Source organism: Salarias fasciatus, chromosome 13 (genome assembly GCF_902148845.1).
Source record: "Salarias fasciatus chromosome 13, fSalaFa1.1, whole genome shotgun sequence".
In the NCBI taxonomy this organism is placed as follows: Eukaryota; Metazoa; Chordata; class Actinopteri; order Blenniiformes; family Blenniidae; genus Salarias; species Salarias fasciatus.
Genome location: NC_043757.1, coordinates 13,964,473 through 13,990,578, shown reverse-complemented (window position 1 = coordinate 13,990,578; position 26,106 = coordinate 13,964,473). Strand labels below are relative to the sequence as shown.

At 42.2% G+C, this 26,106-nt stretch overlaps 1 protein-coding gene across 3 annotated transcripts; it reads left to right on the top strand.

Annotated features, from left to right (window-relative positions):
• The first annotated feature begins 753 nt into the window (after positions 1-753).
• On the top strand, positions 754-24,950 carry col21a1 (collagen, type XXI, alpha 1). 3 transcript variants are annotated; one of them, XM_030106094.1, is made up of 29 exons: positions 754-933; positions 5,247-5,374; positions 5,569-6,129; positions 6,488-6,653; positions 6,733-6,961; positions 8,226-8,399; positions 9,826-9,903; positions 10,976-11,059; positions 12,076-12,138; positions 12,563-12,616; positions 12,712-12,765; positions 12,885-12,938; positions 17,179-17,232; positions 17,332-17,385; positions 17,465-17,518; positions 17,846-17,899; positions 19,661-19,705; positions 19,798-19,851; positions 19,940-19,993; positions 21,018-21,071; positions 21,284-21,355; positions 21,460-21,495; positions 21,768-21,812; positions 22,769-22,801; positions 22,881-23,027; positions 23,129-23,183; positions 23,265-23,456; positions 23,536-23,613; positions 23,971-24,950. In XM_030106094.1, the coding sequence occupies exons 2-29, from the start codon at positions 5,278-5,280 to the stop codon at positions 24,156-24,158; spliced, it is 2,883 nt and encodes a 960-aa protein (XP_029961954.1). In that variant the 5' UTR covers positions 754-933; positions 5,247-5,277; the 3' UTR covers positions 24,159-24,950. The 3 variants fall into 3 exon arrangements, with proteins under 3 accessions (XP_029961954.1, XP_029961955.1, XP_029961956.1); XM_030106095.1 differs by having other exon boundaries at positions 5,218-5,374; XM_030106096.1 differs by lacking the exons at positions 23,536-23,613; positions 23,971-24,950 and having other exon boundaries at positions 22,885-23,027; positions 23,265-23,421.
• Positions 24,951-26,106: the final 1,156 nt, after the last annotated feature.

The following is a 26,106-nucleotide window of genomic DNA, read 5'->3' as shown; positions in this document are numbered from 1 at the left end:
AATTTAATTTCTTTTTTTTAATTCTTTTGCCTTTGCAGTGGAGTCATCCAGTCACAGGCTTTCTTCTGTCTTTTTTTTGCAGTTTCACACAGAATTAAACTCTCAGGCTTTCTGGAGCCCTCATGAGAGCCTGCAAACACAGAGGCTGTTGTTGGCTGATGCAGAACAGACTGCCTCCGAGAACAAACATGATAAAACTTGTTAGAGTGGATCAAACTGAAATCTGCGCGTTCTGCAGATAGCAGATGCTTTTCTGCATTTCTAATGACTTCCAGCTGCTTGTGCAGAGAGAACTCTGCAGTAGTTTTTTTTTTTCACACCTTGCTTAGTGCAGACTTGCAGAGCCTAATCTGTTGTCCAACTTGAATGATGAAGTGAAGAGACGGAGCAGGAATTCAAGCAATGGTGGAGTAATGTGTTGCAGAACTGTTAACGCGCTGCTCAGAGCACCAGGAAACTGTGTCCCTGTGGAGTAAAAGTCGTTTGGTGATCCTGAACTTGTCCTCCATCCAGACAAACCCCATGTTTTCGGATTCTGCCCCAAAGCAACCTGCTCACGATCCAAACCCTCAAAACTTGGAAGAAGGATGTTTTCATTACTTTTATTTTCCTTCAGGACTGTCAGAAATGGGCTGTCCTCTACGCTATTTCATGTTCTCCTTATCTGCTTCTCTTTCCACCCATGGTAATCGAGAGTGGCCGCGGGCCAGTAAAAGTCCGGAGCGAGGAGTTGTGGGGGTGTGGAGAGGAAGAAGGACAGAAACAGAGGAGACAGAAGGAGCTGCTAGAAAGGGCAGGCTTTCATTCAGCTGAGTAACATGTGCACTTCTGCCTACATTCACTTTGTGTAAACCCAGGGCTGTGAACAGTTTGATGACTGGCTCTCAATGAGAGGATTAATGGGAATTCACACAAGGGCTTGGACGCTTACCGGTAAATTATGGTTTACTTTGTGTCCTTTTTAAGACAACATGCTCTATTTTTTGCAATTTGAAGATGTTACCTTGCACTTAGGGGATGCTTTTATACATAAATATACAACTGTCATATAACTATATATATATATGAAATAGTCAGGAAATAGCAAGTTAACTTCAGAGACAGCTCACCTCGGTTTTTTTTCAATGAAACAAACCTGCTCGACAGATTTTCATATATTCAACTGATTTATTTGTGACAAATTTTCATGTTATTGTGTGGAACTACTGCATGAGTCTTCAACATTCTGTGTTTGTGTTTAGTGTTTTAGACTGTGCTGCAGTTGCATATTGAAGACATTACTAAGTTACTAGTCCCTTGTTTATGCAACTGTCATGAAAAGAATGTAAGGAATTATCTCATAATTTTTCCTGGCTCTTTCACTTCTCATAAAAAAGATTTCTCTTGAAACTCTCCAAACGTATTGGATTGCAGGCTACAGCCTTGCATGGATTCTGATCATACATTTGTTTTTGACAGACATTAAATCACAAGCATATCAAATGCAATAATCTTTGTGAAGAGTGATTGAAACATTTTTGTTGATCTGGGATTGGACTTCGACCGAAAAGCTTTGATCAACGGTTTTACATGACAATATTTAGCTGTTTGGATTAGTGGAACACATTCGCTCGGAGAACAACTGATAGGGCTTGGCTTCCTCTTGTTGCATGAAGAATTTGGCTGCTATAAATCCCCCCGATTTTGGCAAGGACTGCTCACACTGAACAGCGGTTGTTGTTTCTGGATTGGAAAGACTTCCTTTCGCCAAAGTTATTGCAGATAACTTTAGCTACCATGCTTCAAGTGAAATGAAAGTCTGACGTTGCATTACACAAACTATCTGCAGGAGGTAAACAGAAAAGTTTTTTTTTTTTCTAGGTTCGATAATTGGAGAAAGTTTTACTCGAAATCAATCCTGGCTTCACTGTTAAGAGTGCAGTGACTCACCCTCTGTCACCCTGAATGCCTGATATCATATCTTTGAGAGAAATGTGAGAACTAATTTGTTCAGCAGCTTCCCGAAGGGTATAACTGGAACTAAAGCGCTGCCAAATCTTAAATTAAAAACAGCATTTCTAAAAAAAAAAAAAAAAAAAAAAGCTCATTCAAACATCTTTAAATGTTTTAAGATATTTCTAGTAATATTCTGAATGTCACAAAACCCAGCTACAATCTGCAGCTGGATACGGTCCGTTCTGCTCCTGCAGCAGTATAGATCTCTGAGCAGGGTCGAAATCTGTGACATGAGTGCACCTGTTATTGCTGCTCTCCACCTCCCACCGTGATAACACGGATGTTGTGTTTTTATTCTTGGACAAAGCTTGACTCCTTTCATCGTGACCACATTTGTTTCGTTACTATTCGGATCGGGAATTTCATCGTCCGATGGTGTAAATGAATTCGACTTGGCGAGGACAGAGGCGTAGAAACAGTCGGCTTGAGGAAAGTCAGTGAAGGGGAAAGCCATCCCCGCTGAACGCTGCCAATGAGGGGGTTTTCCAGCAACCTCCTCCAGCTTTAGTCAGGGGGGAAAAAAAGTAAAAAAAAAAAAAACAAAACAAAACCAAACATCTTAACTACAGCTGCTTAACGCCTCCTTCAACTGTGTTTCTTCCAAACTGAGTTTACATGATGGAAAAATGCAGTGATGTTAAAGGCTGCCATCCCACCGGTCCACACACGCGCACACGCAAACACACACATACACACACCTTCACTGGCCACACAGGAACAGAAGCATTTGGGAGGTCAAAGGTTATATCCTGGCTACCGGTTTGGTTGACCTTCATGTGTCTCAGTCTGAAGCAGCCACAAGGTGTACGGTCAGTTACTTCCTGTCAGATTCCTGACTTTAATTTTAGATTGTCTTCAGTTTTTCATTCATGTGTTGGAAACGGTTGAAACACATCGTAACAGTCGCAGACATAACGGACTGTTAAATACAGTCGGCCTTCACTTTAATTCAGAAATGGAAACGTGAGTCTCTAATTTCTCAAGCATGAACAATACACTTCGTTATAATGTTGCATGTAGTTTGCAGCACATGCAACATTATTATAGCTCTCTTATTATTCAGATAAAAGTCCGAAATATGCCGTGTGTTTAACATGCACCCCTCGTTTGCCATGACTGATGTTATTTCATGTGTTGCACTTGCCTTGACACTGCTTTTAAAAATATTTGAGGGAGAAGCGCTCAGTAAAGCTGTTGCTGTGCAGGTGCAGTGTTGGGTGGCCTTAGGGCTGGGCAAAGCAAAATTAAAGCAGATTAACTCAATCAGACAGGAATATAAAGCAAAAACAAAATTAGAGGAGAAGCTGGAGAGAGTTCAAACAATAGAAGCAGCTCAAAAACGATTAATCACAAATTGTTTATCTTCTTAATGCCTTCTCAAAGTTTGATTTTCCCATAGGTTAGGACCTGCAGACAGTTTGAAAACATTTTGTCAAGGCGTGACAGAATCACACCTGGTGACTACTGTATGTGCTGCAGCAACATGTGGCGAGCACAAGGTTAAATATGTCATATGTTCATGTGAACAGTGTTACAGCTGGCCTGATCCGTGAAGAAGGAAAAGTTTCATCATGAGGCTTCTCTCGGCAGGCCTGTTGTGTTTGGGCCAATGGTGGGCACAGATTGGCGAATAGCTGCAAATGTGAGGAAACAGCTGATAATCCCACAGGAAACAGCGAGCATGTGGTCAGAGGTTCAGCGAGCTGTTTATGCAGTGAGGCCGACGGTGCCATGCGAGGATGTGTGAGATGAGGCATGACAGGAAAATGCAAAGGTGCAGCGAGGCCGCGGAGGCACGACTGGGAAGACAGAAAGCACGGCGAGTCGTGTTGCAAAGCAAGTGACCTGAGGATCTGTGAGCAACATTTGAGCAATGCGAATTGCGTGATCGGCTCACGGAGCGTCATGTTTTGAGGTATGTGTCTAATGTGTAGCGCCTCCTTTTACAGGACCTCTGCCTTGCATGGCTCCCTGTCGGGTTTGCTTGTGTGGTTTATTACTCTGGTGAAGACATTGTGTCTCATTGTGAACATGTGTCCTGCATTAGGTCAGAGCAGGGTTCATTTTAGGTGGCTGATGTCTGCACCGAAACAGTCTGCGCTGGAAAAACTCCCCAAGTGTTTGTCATGTAAAAAGTCAACATGTTTGGACATTTCTTTGACTGTAAGTGTTTTCACCTTTCTAGTCGTCTCTGTCAAAAATCAATAATGAGGAGCAGCAAATGCTCATTCATGCAGTTTTTTCACCTGAAGTCGCATATCAGCCCTTTCAAAGCCTGAAGACTTAGTTGCTCTCAATGTCCTTTCACTCATCATCTTGGTTTTCCATCCTGGAGGTTTTATATTCAGTCTCGCAGCTCTCATCCATCAAAGTTCCAGTCACAGAAAAAAGCCGATTTCAGCAAAGGGTAATGACAAACTGCTTGAGCAGCAGGAGACATTGTGGACCAACAGGTGGAGGTGGAGCAGCATGTACCACCATCGGAAACTACTTTTTTATCATGTGTTGCAATTAACCGACAAATGAGCTCACAAGATGTAATCACCAGATAGGTAACCTTACGGCACCGCTGCAGAACGTTTTGCCGACAGCTGTCAGTTTTATGAGGTGAAAATTTGTCGGTGTTGTTGTACCAACTCAAATGCCAAACTCAAGTCAGAGTAGTGCAGAGCAGGACTTTTATTTATTTTTTTATTTCTCTGTGTAATTAATCTCTTTTTGATATTTAGGTTGTTTTTGCTTTCTCAAAGAGACTTCACCTGCCACAGTCAAATATCTTACACACTGCACAGCATGATCCAATTGCACTGCACATACATAAGGATGTTTGTGAGGTTGAACCAAGGCTGAGTGTTTTTATTCTGTTCTGCAGTTCAGAAGGTTCCTCAGACCGTACGCTTCAGTTCATATACGAGTCAGCACCTGCTTGGAAACAAAACATATCTGCTTTGGAATTCTAGAGTATTTATGTATGTATTAGTGATACATTAGACTTCAATGCACAGACGCTTGGAAGTTTAAGACTTGTCAGAGCCTGGTAGATAGCGTCCTCGTCTGTGAATCATGGCCCTTTAGAAAAGATTTATTTGCAGTTTTATCCTGAAACTCTGTAACAGACCCAAATATTTAATAACAGTACATCAGCAATATTCTGTCAAGGCAAGAATAACCATGTGTCACAAATTCTTGCCTTTTTCTTTTTCTGTTTCTGTTTCTTTGCAGTACAAAGCATGTTTTCCCTTCCCCTGTAGGTGCACAATTGGAATTTGGTACTGCTGCATAATGGGTTATAAAGCCACATCCGCGCATTGTGCCTTAAGATGCCTGTGCTTCATGCTTCTCCATTTGTTTTGTGCAGCTCAAGATGAAGATTTAAGAAGTAAGAATGCTTCTGTCTTCATTTCCTCACACTTTGTGGTGCTTGTTGTCTTGACATTAAAACTGTTAAATGTTACAACCTTTCAAAGGTGAATTTCTTTGATGCATTTTACCCAATGTGCTTCACTGCCAAAGTTCACATGATTTACTGAGCTTACTGTCCAAAGCTGATTGCTGTTTTCTCGTGTGCTGTAGGTTGTAGGACTGCACCGTGTGATTTGGTCTTTATAGTCGACGGTTCTTGGAGTGTGGAAGATGTCAATTTTGAAATTGTGAAGCGGTGGCTCGTCAATATAACCACAAGCTTCAACATTGGACAGAAATTTACCCAAGTTGGAGTTGTCCAGTACAGCGATGACCCTGTTTTAGAGATCCCTCTGGGGAAATACTCGTCCAACAGAGACCTCATCAAGGCGATGGAGTCCATTCAGTACATGGGAGGAAACACGAGGACAGGGACGGCCATTAACTTCGCCACAAACAAACTCTTTGGTCTGTCCGAGCGCGGCCCTTCGGGCGTTTCCAGGATAGCCGTCGTCCTCACAGACGGGAAATCCCAAGATGAAGTTGTGAAAGCAGCCGAGATAGCGAGGAAAAAAGGAGTCATTCTGTTTGCCATTGGTGTCGGTTCAGCGACGGAAGGAGCTGAACTGAGGGACATTGCCAACAAGCCGTCCTCTACCTATGTCTTCTCTGTTGAGGACTACAAAGCCATCTCCAGGATCATACAAGTCATACGGCAGAAGCTGTGTGAAGGTAAGCAAGCATTTCCCAGGCTGGAAATTATTTCCTTGTCAGATCATGTCAGCTTGAATTAGGATAATATTACATTTGTGACTGAATGATCTGATTTGAATCAATTACCATCACTGTTTTTCTTCTGTCCCTGTGTGTTCATGTCATTCAGGAATTCCCTGGTTCAGTCTTAGGCTTAGGGACTTTTCTGTGTGGAGTTTAGATGAGGAGTTTGGTACTCTGGCATCCACTCAGTGTCTAGATCCATGTATATTAGGTTAATTGTGTGTGCTGACCTTGGACTGATCCTTGGTCTAACTTGAGCTTTTTGTCTGGAGGGACGTGTCTTTTCCTCTAATTTACTGTCTCTTTTTAACAGAAACTGTCTGTCCAGCCAAGATTCCTGTCGATTCCCGAGATGAGAAGGGCTTTGATATTCTGTTACACTTAAACTTGGCTAAAAAAGCAAAAAAGACACAAGGAACGTTTTCCGGCACGAAGGCCTACGAAGTCACATCTCATGTTGACCTGAGTGCAACGACAAGGTGATCCTGAACGCTTTAAGTCTTTTTCTTCATCCTAAAAGTTGGATTTTCTGACTGCCTGGTGTATCTGAATGTTCAGAACCCTTTTCCCGGACGGCCTGCCGCCATCGTACGTGTTTGTGGCGACGCTGAGGTACAAAGGCTCGGTGCTGATCGAGGAGTGGGACCTGTGGAGAATACAGACTCGCGACGGGAAGCCTCAGATGGCGGTGACTCTAAACGGCGTGGACCGCACTGTCAGGTTCACCACCACCAGCGAGGCACCGAGCGGAACTCAGACGGTCACGTTCTCACCACAGACGGCGAGGGTGAGCTGAAACTGCACAATCCCTGTCATGGCGCTTAAAGCACGCCCCACTTAATTTGCTTTTCATAGCGCGTGCTTCACAGCCAGTAAAAGCAGCTGTATAATGTCCTGTGTGGTTGTGCAGACACTTCATCAAGGTTTATTTCTGCTGGGGTTGAGAGACTGAACATTTGGGAAAGCTTTTGAAGTGAACTGTGGGAAGATGACTTATGGTATAAACTGACAGGCAAGAGCTTTCAGCTAAAATTTGCTTAATTTAATAGAAAAAATTCATCACACTTTTCAGAATGTTGTGTTTTTAGCGTGTGTGCGCGCATGTAGTTCCACGTCTCAGCTACGTTCCACGAATGCTGTCAGGTCTGTTTTGTGTGTGTCTCTCTGTGGTGTGTCAGTATCACCCGATCTATCAGACCCTGTCGTCTCATAGACAGACTCTTTTTTGATTCACACACACAAAAGCAGTTCAATCACAGGGTTTCAGGGTGAGTGTTTGAAGTTCCAATGATCTGTTTGCAGACGCAGTTGCTGTGACTTCGTGTTGAATCGGTTACGGCACCGAAATGTACTGTATAATCAAATTGAAATGAAAAGCCTCTTCTCTGATATGTGGGACCATTAATCTGTCTCCCGTGAGCCCACTGATTTTATACGGAATTCCTTCAACATTGAGGCTGATATTTAATGTTGTACATCATGGCATTAACCTGTCTGACAGGAACAGCTGTGCATACTCAGCTGAAACAGCTGCTTGTTTCTATAGTCTTCCATATTTCATACATGGAAGACCTGACAGGAAAGGATTTCACAGAAATGATTTTTTTTTTTTTTAGAGTTGAAGTATTTTCTTTCAGCCACAGATGAAACTTGTTTAGGATTGGTGGGTGAATAACTTTTCCAGTGCAGTTTATTTATACACAACGTGTTTTCATGTTTTCACTCGATGAAACAAAACACTCAGTGGCCATATGGGAATGTGGAAACTGGCAGCTTTGTGACTCAGTTATTAACATTAAACATTGTCATTTCAATCTAAGTCGATTCATATTATTTTACCTTGGATTATGTAGTATCCTCTTGCATTTAAAAACATTTAAATGTCAACTGTATTCTGACATTTTAATAAAAGTTGCTCTATAAACTGCCAGAGTCAGTAACCTGGATTGCCTCTGCTTCCTCTTGTGAAACGCAATTTAAATGTCTCAATCAGCACATTGAAATGAAGCAACGAACCTGAGCATTCCTCTTCGTTTTGTGTCTAATAATAGATGCTGTTCGATGAGAAATGGCACCAGCTGCGGCTGCTTGTCACTGAAGAGGATGTGACCCTGTACGTTGACGATCTGGAGATCGAAACTTTGCCACTGGAGCCTCCTGTCGGCATTTTCATCAATGGAAAAACTCAAGTGGGAAAGTATGTCACAAAGGAAACTACGGTGCCGGTAAGTCCATCAGCATCAACAACTTTGTTTTCACGGTATGACTGATCGCCAGAGGAATGATATAAATGTAACCTTTCTATAGAAAGAAGGAATATTTTTTTATTCTGTTGTATGTTTTTAAAGCTTGAAACTTCTCATTGTTGCCTCCGAAGAGACTCGTGCACCTCTGGGGACAGTAAGTTCTTGGGAAAATGTGTTCTGCTGCCTTCATGGTTCTTATGAATCATTTTATTTGTCTCTGTGGGGTTAAATCCTGCCAGTTTGCTGTTATGGTCTGCTTAGCAGTTTCTCAAATAATGAAGTAGATACATCCTTGCAAACAGAGCACAGCACCTTAATGCACAGAAAATTCTATTGGGAAGGACAACGGCTCCTTACTGAACTGCACATGCTTTTATTTTTTATTATCAAAAATTACGCAACACATTTTTATTATGAAACAGTCATCCAAACTGGCCATCATGAGGATCATGTGTAAGCAATTACACAGACTTTGCATGTTGCAGTTGTAGTCATAATGATGGTCTCCCAAATGAGGCACGTTAAAAGAACTGAAACACACAACGCTCTAATTTCAGCTTGTAACTTTAGTTCCACAATGACTGTATTAGTCAAGGAACATAATGGCATTTTGTTTAAGGGGGAATTTACTTCTATCATGAAGTGATTGGTGTGGGAAAAAAAAGCCTTGTTGATGTTTTCTTTGGCTTCTATATATCCTGCACCGCACACACCAATAAAGTTTGAAATGTATTTATGCGAACACCGCTTGGCAGTAAGAATCATTGTGTGTTCTGACCCATTATTAGAAGGATCATGAAGTTTTAAGCCATTCAACACAGTCGGTGTACTTATACAAGAATTGTTTCCATATAAACACACTTGTAACTAGAAACACATTTCTGTAATTGAGCCTCTCGGTGCAGACCATGATTGGACCTTGTGATTTTAAAGTTGTGTTTAGATTCAAATCCTATCATTTAATGTTGTAAGCAACAGAGTCGTATTGTTACTGGTTGATCTATTCCCTAAATTATGCAGTAATAATGTCATTCGTATGCTTGGGCCATTTTTTCCTCCCCATGGTGACTGAATTGAAACAGTCCACGGGATGCTCTGCAGCAATTTTACGACCAGTATCAGCAGAACACTAAATAATGGAAAAAAAAAAAAAAAAAACTGTAACATTGGTCCAAAACACAGAGGGAGGTCTGGCAACATGTAGCCACTCAATTCCCAGGGAGGGCACTTATCATTGTAACAGTTAAACTGTTCCAATTCAATGGTGCCACAGCACTGATAAAACTGGACAAAATGTTCTAAAATGACCCCCGCGCGACAATCAGTTGGCACGTTTGCTTGTTTTCGAACATCACGCGGCGGAAGTTTTAAACAAGGCTTTCTTCTTTTTTCTAAATGTGTTCAGTTTGAAATTCAGAAGCTGCGCATTTACTGCGACCCTGAGCAGAACAACCGCGAGACTGCGTGTGAAATACCTGGAGTCGTAAGTATCGGAGTCTGCTTGGCTCCCCCGCTTCTCCTTTCCGTCCGAAAAAACAAAAGTGTTTTTTGGGCCACTTCTCACCCCGTCCCGCCACATCTGTTTCTGCCATGAGAAGCACCCCCACAAGGTTGCAGCCAATCATCTCATCAACTCGGCACCTTCACGCCGCTCGGCATTAAAACCCGGGCTTTCTGGTCTCATATTTCTTCATGATTACAGAAGGTGTAAACTCAGCATATTAATGTTAAGTCACATCTGTTAATGTGTAAAATCATTTTCTTGGAGGGGAACGCGTGGCTCCGCTTCAAACATGCTGCACCCAATATATATCTTTTTATTGCCCGCTGGCTCGCACCGAGCGCAGTAGTGGCCCGTTGTTGAGTTGGCTTGGAAAGTGCAGTAACCGCAGCGCCAGAGCCAAATTGCTGTTTTTAATGTGGGGCCGTCGGACAGAAAAAGAAAAAAAAAAAAAAATCAAAAGAGACAAAACGAGGAGCCGAAAAACAACTGTTCGCCAAATATCACAACTTCTTTTCCTCTTTTCTGTCTGTGTCTTCTCGGTAGTTTTATGTGGAATCTTATCAGTTTTGAATGTAGGATCAGAGGATTTTCTGGCAAAGAGGTTCATTCCACATGATAGGAAATCTATTTCAAAAGATCCTAGACCCCGGTCCTCTGACTCTGGTCCACTGTGGCGAACTTCCCATAAACAGAAAATTACAACTGAAAGAGAAAATGAGCAGAACTTTGTCCTGGAAGAATGGTTCCCACAAAGTACATATCAGAAACGCTAATGATCTCTCAGTCGGGTATTCATGTTTCAGAAAACATTCTCATTTGTTGTTGAACATCTTGGGGATTAAAGAGGACTTTTTAAAGTTATTTTTGGGAAATAATGATGTGGTCTAGTCAAAACAAAAAAACATCCAAATAAGAGGAAGCATAATCTATTTTTATTACAGAAACCGCAGAGAGAGCGAGAGAGAGAAAGAGAGAGAGACATTGATTAATGCATTCTTTGCACGCTGCATAGGATGTTGACATAACAGATAGTTTTGCATATTTGCTGCAGTGCTCCAACAGTCCTGATGATGCTGAGCCGCCACAGGAACCTTGCGGTTGCCCTCCTGGACCACCTGGACTTCCAGGAATGAAGGTCAGTTGTCCTTTTTTTCCTTCTTCTTCCTCCTCTTATTCATGACCTCTTTCTTCATCATTTTCCCGGGTGTTGCGTCTTCGACCTACATTTCTAATAATGAGCTGCTTCTGCAACACCAAACAGAAAAACAACCTCACATGATCGGATTTAGACAAATGAGTGTGCTTCTCTGTAACCAGACAGTAGGTTAAATATTCATTGGATTTAAAAGAGGCGAAAAAGAAAGCTCAAACCTTCTTCCTCACAGTGCAGTCATTGTATGCTGGATGCCCAGTTGTTGTCGAAATGCTTCAGATGATTATCTGATTGCTCAAAGATTCACCTCCCTTACAAGGACTGCTGTCGTTCCAGCCTGTAAAGGCAAAGTCCCTGCGTGACCAAAGACATTTTTGTAGGATGTTTCAACACTTCAATCCCCTAAATGCTCACTTACCTACTAAAAAAAAAACAGTTTTACAGTTTAAACACACCAAGGGGCTCTTTTCCTCTTGGCAAACAGCCATGCCATTGTGAATAAATCACGCAGAGCTTTGTGAGACCCTGTTATACTCAAATGTTTACTGAAAGCAAAGCAGACCATTGTCAACCCTGCCTGAGATGGAAAATCACCAAATGAGGGAATTAAGCTTATTCTTAATTGATCAACCCAGTAATAGCTGCCCCAGTTATAAAAGCCTTTAAAGGAGGAATTCTGAGAGATATAAACTTAACAAAAAAGCCTTCTTGTTAATAAAACTCATGTTTGTCTTTACAGCATCACTGGTTTGCTTTTCCTACATTTCTAATAGATTCACAATGCTGGGAGGATTTCTGGCTCACAGATGTTCTAATACACAGGAACATCTTGCATGATATAGAGACTATCTTGCTTTCATATTTTGTACATAAAATAACAATTTATGGACAGCAAATGATTACCAGACATTATTTGATTGATTAGATTTGACTGCTTTGAAACAGAAAGATTCAGATACGAAATCAAAGTCTGAATGACCTTATTTCACCTTCTTCAGGGAGAAGCAGGAAGTTCGGGCATACCTGGGCAGCCTGGACCTGCTGGTGCTGATGGTAAGCCTGTGAGTACTACATAGTTCAATATACAATCATACAGTACATAATGCTGACGGCAGCATCCACACATTTCTGAGAAAACCACTTGAATTAATGCGTCCGTCATGGCAGTTTCTGATTGTTCATACGATGTGGTCGGGACTGCCACAAAATGTTAAAACAGAGGGCTGAATATGATTATTTACTTATTTTCCCATCGGGTGAATAAGAAGCAGCTCTGATTATAGCAGCATTGTCAGCACTGTGCTGATCTTTTTTGTGATGAAAACTACCCAAAAGGGAACCACATGTTTTGCAGCATGATCAAAAACCTTTGTGCGAAAGAATCCACCCGCAGCCTTGAGTTGCCCTCAGAGCATGCACACGGCTGAGGGAATTGAAGGGTTTAGCTAAATGTTTGTATCTCCGGTCTTTTTTTAACATCTGAAGGGGATCCCCGGCATTAGAGGAAGTCCAGGCCTTCCAGGTCCACCAGGGGCAGAGGTGAGGCAGCAGTCGCATTATCTGCAACAACATTAATTCACTTAGAAAGATGAGTTTTGGGAAAGTGAAGCTGGTTGTTGTGCTCTTCCTGCCAGGGGCCACGCGGACCACACGGCTACAAGGGCGAACAAGGACGGCCTGGTGTTTCGGTAGGAAGGTCAAAAAGCACATTTGTGGCACCATTTTTGTTTATTTTTTTTTTAATTTAAACTGCAGGAGAACTTTGTCACTTCTGCAAGACATTTTCAAAACAAGTTTGTCCTTTCAGGGTGAGATGGGTATACCCGGATTACCAGGACCAGCTGGACAACCAGGAGAGAAGGTGCTGACAGTAACTGTTCAACCACTAAGTCCATATTTTTTTATCTTTGACATGGCATCAAAACACTGCTCAGTGCAGTTGGTGTAATATTCCATAATATATTTTGTATGAATCCAACATTAAAAGGAGGATTTTCAACTGCACTGAAACAGCTTTTTATAAACGAGACAAACATTAATTAAAAAGTACAAAAACACACTGGATTGTCGAGGTACATCCCCTTTTTTTGAGATCAAATAGGATTGACAGGAAATCCCTGCTAGACAGATCAGCTTGAGCCATTGAACATGGTTACATCAATCACTCCAGACACCATATGTTTTAAATATAATGGCGAATCTCTTGGGAAAATTAAAAAAAAAAGAAAGAAAGAAGAATTCAACTTCTATACTGCAGGACAGGAGCACTCAGCCGAAGGGGCATCGGGGTCATGAGAGACCTTTAAAATGTGTCCTTATGTCCTGGGCTTTAACTGGCCTCTTCCTTAGAAGCTAAAAGAGTTTTTCTTATGTTGCTATTTATAGGAAACCTAAGGTGAAGCTTGTTTTTTTTCCCTCTCTCTGCACACTGCATTCCCCTGAAGGTGTTTGAGCTATCCTCATTACTCAGTAGAAAAATATGGATTCAAAGGTGGTCAGTGGTGTTTTGTGAAAAGTGAGTTAGAAAATTGAAGTATTATGTGGATTATGGGAATTAAATGACATAGCTTTGTTTTTCTGTTAGTTTGTTTTTATAATAGACAAAAGACAAATTGACATTTTCATCAACATAAGATAGTAGTTCTTTATATTTTCAGATAAATTGAAAGAATTTGTGTTTTATTTCATTAGTTCAATCTCAACTAAGGAAACATGCAAGTTGGCGGGCTTCTATAGCAATCCACATGATGGCAGAAGTAAATGAGTAATGAGCACCAAGGATCCGTTCACTACAGTGTATCAGACTGCATTTCACTGCTCGGATCACTTGACTGTAACGCGAACAAAGTGATAGTATAGCCTCTGCAGTGTGAAGACGGCCGGGGCTCCTGTAGTGAATCCCGCAGGATTCCCCTGAGAAACCCAGAGTCAAATAAAAGCTAACAGGGCCTAAGTGATTCAACAGCTGGGACTCATTTATCACCCGAACACCTGCCTCAGCCAGAGACGCCGCAGACTCCGTCACCGCGGCTCCTCTGAACAGCATTGCAGTGAGCTAATGCATCCTCTCAGGGTTTCATCGTCTCGGTCTTATCATCCTACCTTGTAATCAGTTTGACAACAGGAGGCCCAGCCAGCTGCTTCAAGTGCTCCACGATTCAAACACTTATTTCCGCCTTGAAAAATGTTTCCCAGCCTTGTGCAGGCAGACTTTTACACCTGGAGCGGATTCTCCTGCGCCATCTGTTCTGTTCCTGGTGTAGTTTCACTCCCAGATTTAGGATGTATCACATTAAGTTTTTATTGGTGTTTGTCCTGTCTGCTCCACTCTCGTCAGTGAGGTTGAATACTTTGAATGGTGCCAAACGGACGTCCAAAAACAAAGAGAGATGCTTTTAAAAATCAAGAAGATTCATCTTCTTTCCACCTGGATTTCCAGTTTCACTCAAACCTCAAAGTTTGTAAGTTTTACTGGTCTATAAAAATGCAAAGAGCCCGTGATGAGCATTCACACAGTCTTCAAAGTGGTAGGACAACAAACCATCACAGCTTATACAGGACCAGAGGAGTGGCTTTACAGTTGCATTGAAGTACAGAGATGCTGCTCCCTTTACAGCCTTGTAGACCCGCTCACAAGTTTTAAACTAAATTCAAGCAGCAGCAGGGGTCCATTGCATAGAACCCATAAAAGCAGCAGTGTGGGAAAACTTAGCAAGTAGCAAGTAAATTCTCAATTTCTTTCCAAAACTTCTCTTCATTGTGGTCCCTGCTCTGCTGGCGTCGATTCCAAGTGTGGCTTCTCGCCATGTTGGATTTATGAAACCAGAAAGAAAAAAAAATAAAGCCTAAACTGTGCACATAACATGGAAAAGCACGCACACTGCTAGTTTAGAACCAAAACCTGAATACGGGATAGTTTATGATCCACGAACCATCAAAGGAGCAAATTCAGTGAGACCAACAGCTTACAGGCCTGGGGACAGAGTGCAAACAACTAGACACACGTTACTGTACACACAGAATAATGCCATACCGTTCTGCTGGAACCCGAGAGAGACCAGAAAGCTGCGAGCTCGGGGAAATGTAAGGAAAAAATGATCTAAGGTGGCATTAATTGATTTGAAGTTGTCACAAGTAGAAGAAATGAAAAAGACCTGTTTGATTTCATTCACGGACAAGTGAACCCATAAAGCCTCAGATGTGTTTGGCTCCACCACAGTTTAAACTCTAACCATTTGTCTTACAGTTTGAAAGTCTTTAGTTTATTCAAAGTTCATGTGAAAAACAACTGGTTGTTGGATGTTCGCGAGAGAACTTTAAGACCCTTTATAAGACAAAGAAATCAAGACAAACCTCATAATCAGCATGGGGCTGCTGGAGCTTCTTTTCAAATCAAACACAACCCACATCTTGTCATCTTGTAGTGCATAGGATTTTCTTTGGATACAAACACATTTACATTTATTTTTCCAAATTGTTCCCTCATTGTGCGACCACCCAAAGGTGCAATTTCATTTTCCTGGCATGGGATGTAGAGAACGGAAAGACGCGACGTCTGCCAAATTAAGCCAGAAGCACTTTCTCCAAAACTGTGTTTGTGTATTTTCTGATGCTTGCTAAAGACCTGAACCATTAATCATATTTGTATGAATAACATACTGAAAATTATGCGAGCATACAAGCCTTTGTGCGATCGCTCTTTTCTTTTCATTAGCACTGCAACTACACTGGTGGCACTCACGTGGATCACAGTCTGTGAAATACGCCCTCCAGCCTGGAAAATAACCTGAATGGTTTTTGTTACACAAGACTGTTAACATTAGGCTGTGGTACAATCACACCAGTTTTATCTTGCATGTGTCATTAAAGCTAATAAAACTGAACATTCACAATGTAGTGAAGAAAAAAAGAGTACACAATTAAATTGAACTCAACATGACATAAAGACATCTGTACAACACAAACTCGACCTCTGATACAAGACATTTTATCGGTGGAAAATTTTGTACATTTCCAAAGAATCTGTTTTTTTAAGTATATCTTTGAGACTTGCTCCGACGTACCACTAGAGGGTGGTACTCATACCACAGTCACCTGACTAGTTTGCTGGTTCAAATCCCACTGCTGTGGGTCCCTGAGCATCACAAGTATTTTGACACAAGGCTCAAATGACTTTGACTTATTCCCTTCTTCATATGCAACGAAGAGTAACTTAGTTTTGCTCAGTGTCAATGCAGCAGTAATTTAAAAAAAAACTTTAATAGGTAGAATTAATCAAAGCGCAAGAATCTGAAGTAGAAATTGAAAAGGTAGAGTGAATATGTTTAAATACAAATAATAAAACAGGGGGTATTAAGGCTGCAAAATAAACAGAGCAGAAGCTGTGAGGTTTCTGAGGAGCGCAATACATACCAGCTCTTTTTCTGATTGTTTTTTCTTTGTTTTAAACTGGCGGTAAATGGACGTGTTGCAGCAGGATGTCAACGTAAAGATAACTCGTTTACCTTCATTTTGATTTGCAGGGCTTTTTGCACACAGTGTATTATTGTCAAGAAACCCATCCTAAAAATGTTCCTGGTGCTGATGCTGCCAAATCATCCAGTAACAAATGCGTCATTTGGTTGCTCAGCTTCGACTGATGAGCATGTCTGTGTATGCAGGAATGCAATTTCTTTAAAACCCACTGATGTAATTTCTCTCTTGATCCAAAAATCATCCTTTTTTTTTTTTTTTACTTTGAATATTTGTGAAAAATCCACTGACGCATTATTTCCTCCCACTTCTGCCAACATTTAACTGATACAGAACCAGCAGCAAGTTTTGAGTGATCTGGTGCATTTTCAAGAACGTCTGAATGATGCAGAAAAACATTTCACCCTGTCAGCTCGGCCCACCGACTGCTGACTAACGACTGCGTACTTTTGAGCATGCAGACATGACAGTGTTTGTTTGTCTGGCTTTGTTCAGCTCATCAGGCTTGTTTCGCTTCAGTGCTTTCACCTACAAGGAACATTTGTCATATACTTTTATTTATCATTGTCTGAAAGTTGAAATAAACATCATTCTTAGATCATAGTACTTTTTTTTTAATCTTTTCGCAGGGTTCCATGGGATTGCCAGGAATTGCTGGGTTAGCTGGAAAAGCTGGTCCAGTGGTGAGCGTGCTTCATTTTGATTTGAAAAGAAAATGAAGATCAAGAATACGACACATGAAAACATGAAATCGCCACTTGTAACTGTTTCAACATTTCCAGGGAGAAAAGGGAAGCGCTGGACCTCCGGGGCCTCCTGGGTACCCGGGAGAACCTGTACGTATTAAACACCTCTGGACCAACCCGGAGCCGGCGTGCCGGTGCCACCGTCTCTAACACCATCCTGTGACTTTAGGGTCTGTCTGGCAGGGACGGAAAGCCGGGTTTTCCTGGGAGTCCCGGTCAAAAGGTCAGCCTGCTTCGACTGTGTGACATGCTACTAAAGTCATAGTAAAGACTTGTTTTTGCAGAACAGGCTTTGCTGTTCCCTCAACTTGTGTTGAGGTTTAGCAACCACGGAAAATGAGCTGCGCAGACACTTTTCCATTCCTCATTCGACTAATTCTGTGTGAACATCAAAGGTTTCTTGACATTTCCTCTGAACGTCTCCCTGACGGCCTGAAGAACCGACGACTCACCGATCAGATGTTGTCGGCAGTGTCAAATAACACGCCTCTAATTTCAAAAGTTGTCAAAAATAGATGTCAGAACTGTGTTAATGTCTGTGATTTTTAAGGGAGAAGCCGGAGCCAGTGGTATTCCTGGAGCAGATGGAAGACAAGGCCATCCTGTGAGTAAACACACGGACGCTATTAATCGCACATGTTTGGTACTTTGGTTGCGTGAGTTCTGGCTCTACTTTTGCAGCCCAGAAAAGGCTCCTGTATGCTACATATTTTCCAGCAAAAATGCACAAATATAGCGGTGGATTTCATAGATAACCAAGATTTACATGCGTAGTGTTTTTTATTGTCATGGGAGTGCGGCGTGTTGCCAGAGACGGCCCTCGACAGCCAGTGAATCGGGGGGTATTTTCCCTGTAGTTCATCCCAGGATAACCCTGTTATGTAACGAGTAGCTGTAATCGAAGGCAGTGAAAGTAACTCATCGACAGAATGCGGTGGCGTGCTGGCAGCTCCGCTTTAGGAAGAAAGTGTTTCAACTGGGCAGCCACCCTCACCGATCATGATTATAAGCGCTGTCCAAGAATTTTGTGATCGGGCTACAGAAAGATGAGTCACTTGCTCCACAAGGCTGCGAGCCACTTTTCCCCAGCAGAACAATAGAGTTAGCAGCGTAGCCAAGGAGACGGGATCAGTACTGCGTTTCCTCAAGTTAAAACAAGATGCTGTCCTTCAGTGTCGGCCTCAGCGTGGGGATTTCTTCAGCTCCAGGGATAGATTGACAGTGTGTGTGTGTGTGTGTGTGTGTGTGGCTCTTCCTCAGGCTCTGTCTCTGTCTTCCCTCTCTCTATTCAGTGTGTACATTCAGTATGTAACTCAAACATCTGCAAGCATTTATTTGAGAAAAAAACTAAATAAGCTTTCCATTGTAAGTTTGAGTCTACTGAGCCATTTAGTTCAAAATTAGTCACTCTTTAGATTTATTCTTTATGCCATTTAAATCAGGAAAACCTCTTTATCACTGCATTTATCAGCACATGAAATGTTTGGCATCGCAGCACATAAACTCCATCTGAACTCATTTTAATTGAGCTGTAAAGAAGGAAAGCGACTTCAGTTTCCAGTTTTTGTAGAAACCATGTTTGTGAATATTTGTTTTCTTGGAGAGTAATCAGAACTTTTTAGAATCTTGCCGCACCTTGACCAGATCATTTGTCCTCTGAGATTATTATTCATGATGAATACTGCATTAATGTTTCCAAGTTCTGCAGAGAGTAAACTAGTTCTGGGAAAAGCTAGTACACCAACCATTCAGAAACCCTGCTTTAAAAAAACTTTTTTTTTTTTTTTTTTTTAATGTGATTCTTATTTTTAGAATGTGATATTTTAGACGGGGATGCACAGTGCAGAAATGGTTTCCACGCTCACTTCATACTGGAAAAAGTCCCCAGTTCAAGTCTGGGTTGGCCTTGAAAGGCAATTCTGTGCAGAGTTTGCATAGTTTTCCTGTGCATTTATCGCTTTTTTATTTCTTTTTTTTTCTGGGTACTCCAGTTTCCTTCCTCTGTCCAAAAACATGCATTTGACTTTGATGTACAGTATGTAGGTGTGAATATGGATGTGTAAGTGGCTGACAGTCTCTTTGTTTTTGTCCTGTGATGTGCTGGTAGCCTGTTTGATAAAGCGGTCTGGGAGGTGGATGGATAGTTCAGTAAGAAGATATTTAAAGCTCCCCATTTGAACTCCCTCCCTGTGTCATATCAGCTTGATGTAGTGAATAACTCCACTCCAGTCCCCCACCACCCTACATGAGATGAAGCTGTAGAGAAATATAAAGAAAAATGAATGTTTTAGCAAACTTCTGTGCTAAAAAATGGATTGATTTTCCACGTCGTGTTTACTCTCAGTGATTCTTTCATTGCTCTCAGGGCATGCCCGGTTTGCCAGGGACTGCAGGACTAAATGGGCCAAAGGTAACGTATGATTTATTCTCCATAATGTTATTTGAAAACAGTACTTTCTATCTTTGCATCAGTGCTTTTATCTGGTCTCTTTCTAACTGAAGGGAGAAGCCGGTGAGCCTGGATTGAGGGGATTCAAAGGATCAACAGGACCACCTGTAAGTTAATTGTTTCTTTGTGACAAGCACTTACAAGAAATACCCTGAATCTAAAGAGTTAACCGGTGTTTATTTGACTCTTGTGCAGGGTGAAGTGGGTTTACCTGGCGCACCTGGGATGAAAGGACCGACTGGACTCAAGGTAATCATTCATGCCCGACAGAAAATTACACTTGATCTTCTTTAAACAGCCACATTAGTGTTGCGAAGCCACGATACACCTCGCGGAAATGATGCCTGGCTTTGATCTTACCAACTGACACCGAAAAGATTTCCCAAGTTTTGAGGAAGGATAAGAAAAATATAATGTGAGCTTATCCCTCCCGACATCCCGCCCGGGGCTGTTGAGCGCGCCGGTTCAAACTGCTGCCATGAAAAGTCAATAAGTTTGCATTAATACGCACAAGCTGCCACTGGCCATGAGCAAGCTGCAGGTAGAGCCTTGTCTGGAATCAAGTCAGATCCACACAGTGTATTAAAGCTGCCGACAAACACAGCAGATCAATGCAACGTGATGTATGAGACATTATGCTCCCCAGATCTGGGAGGTTCAGTCGACTCGATACACAGTGCAGCTCAGTAAGAGGTGCTGTTCGCTTGGATCGTTCATTGAAGGCCTTTGAAAAGCGTGGAAGACTGCTTGGGTCAGCAGCATTTCATGTTTTGTTTGGTCACTGTTTTGCTAAAACACACTTTAATACAAGTAACGATGTCTTGGCCGCGCCAGTGGAGCTAAATTAAGCAATAATTCGGCCCTGCCGCTTTCGTCAGTGGAATTTCAGTGGAAATGTAAGCAGTCTGGTCTGGTCGCTCTGTCTCCTGATCATTTTTCATTAGCTGATCTGCCTTCATGAAGCCAGAATGTATCGGTAAAAGCCCAGTTTATGGACAAGCAGGCAATACTTTGATTTCATGGCTTGCTTTCAGAGAGTAATTACTGAGACTTGTTCGGCTGGAAAAGAAAGCATACACAATTATACCCCAAGCCGCACACTGCCAAAGCCTCATGAAAAGGGGGTCTCAGAATATCTCATGCGTCAATGAAACAGAGTTTTGATAAGGACTTCAAGAAACTGACAGCGCTCAGTGACATGAAGTGTTTCCGATGGTGTTTCACTGTAAGCTTACTGACCGTAACATAAGACATGTTTTATTTCCTAATCAAGGGAAAGAAGGGTGAAAGTGGAAGTCCGGGAATACAAGGAACACCAGGACCGGCGGTATGTTTCCATTTCATTATTCTAATATAAACCAGGCGACCTTATCTTTGACTCCAACTGAAAGAAAGAAGTGATTAAGCCAAGCAATAAAGCAGCCACTAAAACTTGTTTATCCACATTAAAAAGCTGAGTATTTCTGGACGTGTTATATCCTAAAGGAAATGAATAAAGTTTGTTTTGGCTAATAACGGCTTTACTGAACGCCTTCAAAGGGAAGTGCAGGCGAGCCGGGACAAGCAGGTCAACCGGGGCATCCGGGCATGCCGGGCCTGAAGGGAAGCAAGGTATATCACATCATTGTTTTCAGCGTATTTGGTGTCCTTTTCTGAGTCTTTAACTGAGGACGTAACATGATTTATTTATTTATTTGTTTATTTATTTTTAACAGGGGCAAAAGGGAAACCTGGGAGAAAAAGGAGAAATAGTAAGTAAATATAACAAAATTACAAAGCCATCATCCATTATGTAACCACACACAGAAATTGGCAGGTTCAGATTCAGTAATTAAAATATGTCTGACAGGAAAACTCCTGTTTGAAGCCCCGAATAAGTGGCCACCAATCGTTAGAAGGTCTGGAGCTGAAAACCCAGTCAACTGGAAACTCAGCGAAGGATTGTTTAGCTTGCTACATTGAATTTAAATGATTGACTAAAGCCTGAAACTATGATTTGTTTCATGTGTTTCGTTCTCACCAGGGACTGAAGGGGGACAGAGGAGAACAGGGACGGCCCGGAGTTCCTGTGAGTTTCTCTGACGGCGCCAACACACACACACTGGCCACAGTGGCAAAAGGTTTTTGGTTTATTTTTAATGGATGCAAAACAAATGAACCACTCAGATATTTGATTAAATGTCCTGCTCTGTGTAATGAAGTACATCCATCAAACGCCACAGGTCCAGGTCCATGAAAACAAGAGAAGATTTAGAGTTAGTGATTCGAGGTCCAGTTGAAGGAAGTAGTAAAATTTAACTAAGTTTGGGTCAATATAACAAGTTCATTCATTCATCTTGACAGAATGCTCGCTGTGCGATGATGACTGCACCATTCTGCTGGTCCCAGCATGATCAGGATACATTTATGTAAATATAAATATATATGTATGTATATATTAATAATCTTCCCCAACAGATCATTTTTCTTTTAAATATTTGTAATGTGGTGGCTACAAAGGAGGTTTGGCTGCTCTTACCAGAGAAAGGCTCATGGAACAGGAAATAAATATTTCAACTATAATATCAATCCCATTTTTTGAGCTGTGTGGTTCAAAAGAAAAGTAATATTTTTCCTGGAATCCGTGCCGTGCTCATTTTTGTACCTCTTCTACGACAGAGATTTTTTATTTGTGCCTGCATCCAAACATTAGACCTTCATATGATGTAACGTGCTTTCAAATTCTTTTAAACATAATTTATACATTAACAGTTGGGATTTCTGTAATTCTGCGAAACATTAGGGTTAGGGTTAGGGTTGTGCAAATGTTGCTCTTTCATGACCATGATGCAGTTCGGCCTACAGGTGGTGCTATTGCTTCAATTTTTGAAGTATTTTTGAACCATAAGCTTATATATTGCTTTGACATCATATATATATGCATTAATTGTGTTAATTATGCAGATTTTAATTCTTTTTTTTTTTTAAATGTATTTAAAATTCTGCTGCAGTTTCTAATATTTATCGTTTGTCTTTGGCCGACAGGGGTCTGCTGGTCCAGTGGGACTGAACGGGGAGGTATGTCATCAACAACACATGATTCATGCTGACATTCATCCCTTCATTCAGCCTAACACTGGGGTGGTGTTTCTGTTAGAAAGGGACAGCAGGGGACCCGGGGCAGAGAGGTCAGGAAGGTCAAGCGGGCCATCCCGGACAGCCAGGACAGTCGGGCCCGCCGGGTCCCAGAGGGCAGCCGGGGGACACCGGCCCCCCGGGACCACCTGGACCTCAAGGAAGATCAGTATGTGTTGATGAAACCTCTGTTGTTATTGGTTGGTTTTCTGATGAGATGAATGAGCACGATGGAGCTGTAAGCTTCCTCCTGGTCCCTTCATTTGACAGGCGAGTGAAACGTCCGACAGCCACATCCGGCAGATCTGCAGGGAGATCCTCCAGGGTGAGAACGGCCTCAGGACCACCGCTCCGCTCTCCACACGTCCTCACCATCTGAAATGCCTTCTTCTGTCACACCTCGCAGCCGAGCTGCCCTCGTTGTTGCTGAGCAACCAGCGGAGCAGCTGCAGCAGGTGTCAGAGCCGTCCTGGATCTCCTGGTCCGCCTGGTCCGACTGGGCCCCAGGGACTGAGAGGCCTTCCTGGACTGAGCGGCTCCACCGGACAGCCGGGCCACCCGGGCCGGCCCGGTCATCCCGGGCCTTATGGGCTCAAAGGTAAAGGTAGCCTCAAGTGTTCAGGGCGACGTTCACTCTGTCCTGATATCAAATTTAATGGGTATATTTATGTTTGCAGGAGAACCAGGTCTGAGAGGTGAGAAGGGGAACCCTGGAAGAACCACGTCCGGAGACCAAGGGCCGCCTGGACCTCCAGGTAAACAATGTGACCAGTTATTCAGTATTAGGAATAGCGTGTTAAAGCTAAAACGCGACTACACGTTGCATTGAAGTCCTTGTAAAGGTGCTTTACAGAGTCGCGCAGCCCTCCTCACAGGAACAAAACAGACTTCAGTAATGAACAATCAAACAGACCAAAACACTCAGTCTTTTCCACCGTTTGACTTCCAGCAGAGTGATGTAATTTCAGCTGTCTGTAATGAGAGGATTAGTGATCAGACCCACAGCTCAGCTAATGCCTAATGTCAGGATATCCTATGTTATTGCCATGATGTATCATTGACTGGCTTCAGTTTTGGTCTTCTGACACCTCAGTGTTTCTTCCCCTCAACAGGTCCGATGGGTCCTCAGGGGTACAGCAAGCCAGGCCCTCCAGGGAAGCCTGGATCCCCTGGTATTAACGGAGCGGAGGGCAAAAGTGGGAATCCCGGCATCCCCGGCCAGCCCGGAGTGTGCGACCCATCCATGTGCTACGGTGGCATGATGAGGCGGGATCCCTACAGCAAGGGTCCGAGCTATTGACGAAACGCAGCCGAGAACAAACAGCCATTCTCAGGAAGATCTCACCTGTACAGAGCCTCTCTGTCACGCAAACAAAATGTACCTCTTCTGACCGTTGAGATGATCTCTGTCAGCACCGCCGCTCCTCCGGCGGCGTTTTGTATTATATTTCACATGTCTTTCAGTCCTCTCTGAGGTTTTAATGGTGTTTGAAGAATAAGAATCCTCAGCAGTGAATACCTCTGAGCTCCTTGAACTGATGTCCGTGTGGCTGGTACACTCTCTCACATTGCCCCCTGGTGTCACTTCACTGCACCGAACGCTCTAAATTTGCTGAATTTCTGGATACTGTAAACATTTAGGAACATAAACTGCATGTTTGGTGAACTGTTGTGCAAAAAGAGAAGAAAAAAAACCTTTTCTCCAGCTGATGAGGAGCCTGTCCATTCATCTGTTAAAAACCTGTTTCTGCATTTAATATTGTGTATTATGCAAAAGAAGTTAATATGTTCTGCTTTTTATCACAGTGTCCATCCATTCACTTGACATTTTATTTTATGATTAGGTTGTAAAATGTTTAAAAATCAGCTGTGTAAAACATGCCGACATTTTACTTTAGTAGCATTTCTTTTTGGCATTTATGTCCCTCAGTCTTGCCTTTTATTACTGTAGCAGGTATTTTATTGTTATTTATAAAAGAGTCATAACTGTGTATGTCAGCAGCGACATGTCTTATATGGCTTTTGTAATTTTATTTTGTCTTTTTTTTTTTATTGTTACGGTGATTTTTTGTATGATTCTTTTTTTTTTCAGGACCAGAATTAAAATATCTTAGTGATTTATGAATGTTTACACTTATTTTGGAGTTTATTTCTGCATTTCATAACATGGATGAAAAGAGATCATTACCTGGCTCTTTCATTTGAAGACATTCCATCCATCCATCCATCCATCTTCTACACCACTTTATCCTGTTCAGGGTCACGGGGTGAGGACAGGATACCTGGAGAGGTCACCAGGCCATTAAAGATGCATTATTGTGAATATTATAACAGGCGTGGTGCTGTGTATGGATTTCCTCCTGCAGTCCAAAAACATGTATTTCATGTTAATAGGTGACCTCAAATCACCCCTCGCTGCGAGTGACCTCGCCCCTCGTAGTGAGCTGGGATTGGCTCCAGTGACCTCTGACCCCGCACGGGACGAGCTGCTATAGATGGATGGAAAATTTGAGATAAAATCCCAAATTTATATAAGCTAACACACCTTCTATGCTGCTTTATTCAACTTTAAGGTCATAAGGATAGGAGCTTAAATCCCAGCTGACTGTGGGTGAAGGCAGGGCACAGCTGGGACAGATCAGGACTTCATGACGGGGCAAACACAGAGACAGGGGTCAAACAGAAGGCTCTTTATCTGCAGCATTTTCAGCAACAACTCATCAAAAACCACACAGTGATGTTACACCTCCAATTTAACCGGAGAAGATCAGCTACAAAACACAACTTTATCTGTTGATCCTGTCTCAAACTGTCCAACTCATTCATAGGGAGAACAAGCAAACAGAAAAACCCTCAAGGCTTACCGAGAATCAGACTGATGGCTTTTGAATGAGGGCCGAGTAATAACCGCTACAACACTGTGCGACTGAAATACTAGTTTTGAAATTAAATGGGAAAAGTGCTAACCACACACAGGCCAGTGCACATGTTCCCTCTCTGAACAGTAGATGTCGCTACACGGTAACGTCTCAACATGTGAAAGAGAGTTTACTTCAGTGGACAACGCGTCTAGCGCTTTGGACCACAGCTGTTTGTCACATGCTTAAATATTCTAATAATCCCATCTTGAGCGCATCTGCTAATCTAATTAATGAACTTTATGTATTAAAATGTGATCTTTCTTTGAATTCACCTCTTTTTTTATTCTCTAATGATTTTTTTCAACTGTAATTTTATATTAAAATAGA

Coding starts and splice junctions, on each gene's coding strand:
- col21a1 (XM_030106094.1), top strand. CDS start 5,278: ATGGGTTATAAAGCCACATCCGCGCATTGTGCCTTAAGATGCCTGTGC. Junction 19,994..21,017: donor AAGGACCGACTGGACTCAAG/GTAATCATTCAT, acceptor TTCCTAATCAAG/GGAAAGAAGGGTGAAAGTGG. Junction 21,356..21,459: donor CGGGCCTGAAGGGAAGCAAG/GTATATCACATC, acceptor TATTTTTAACAG/GGGCAAAAGGGAAACCTGGG.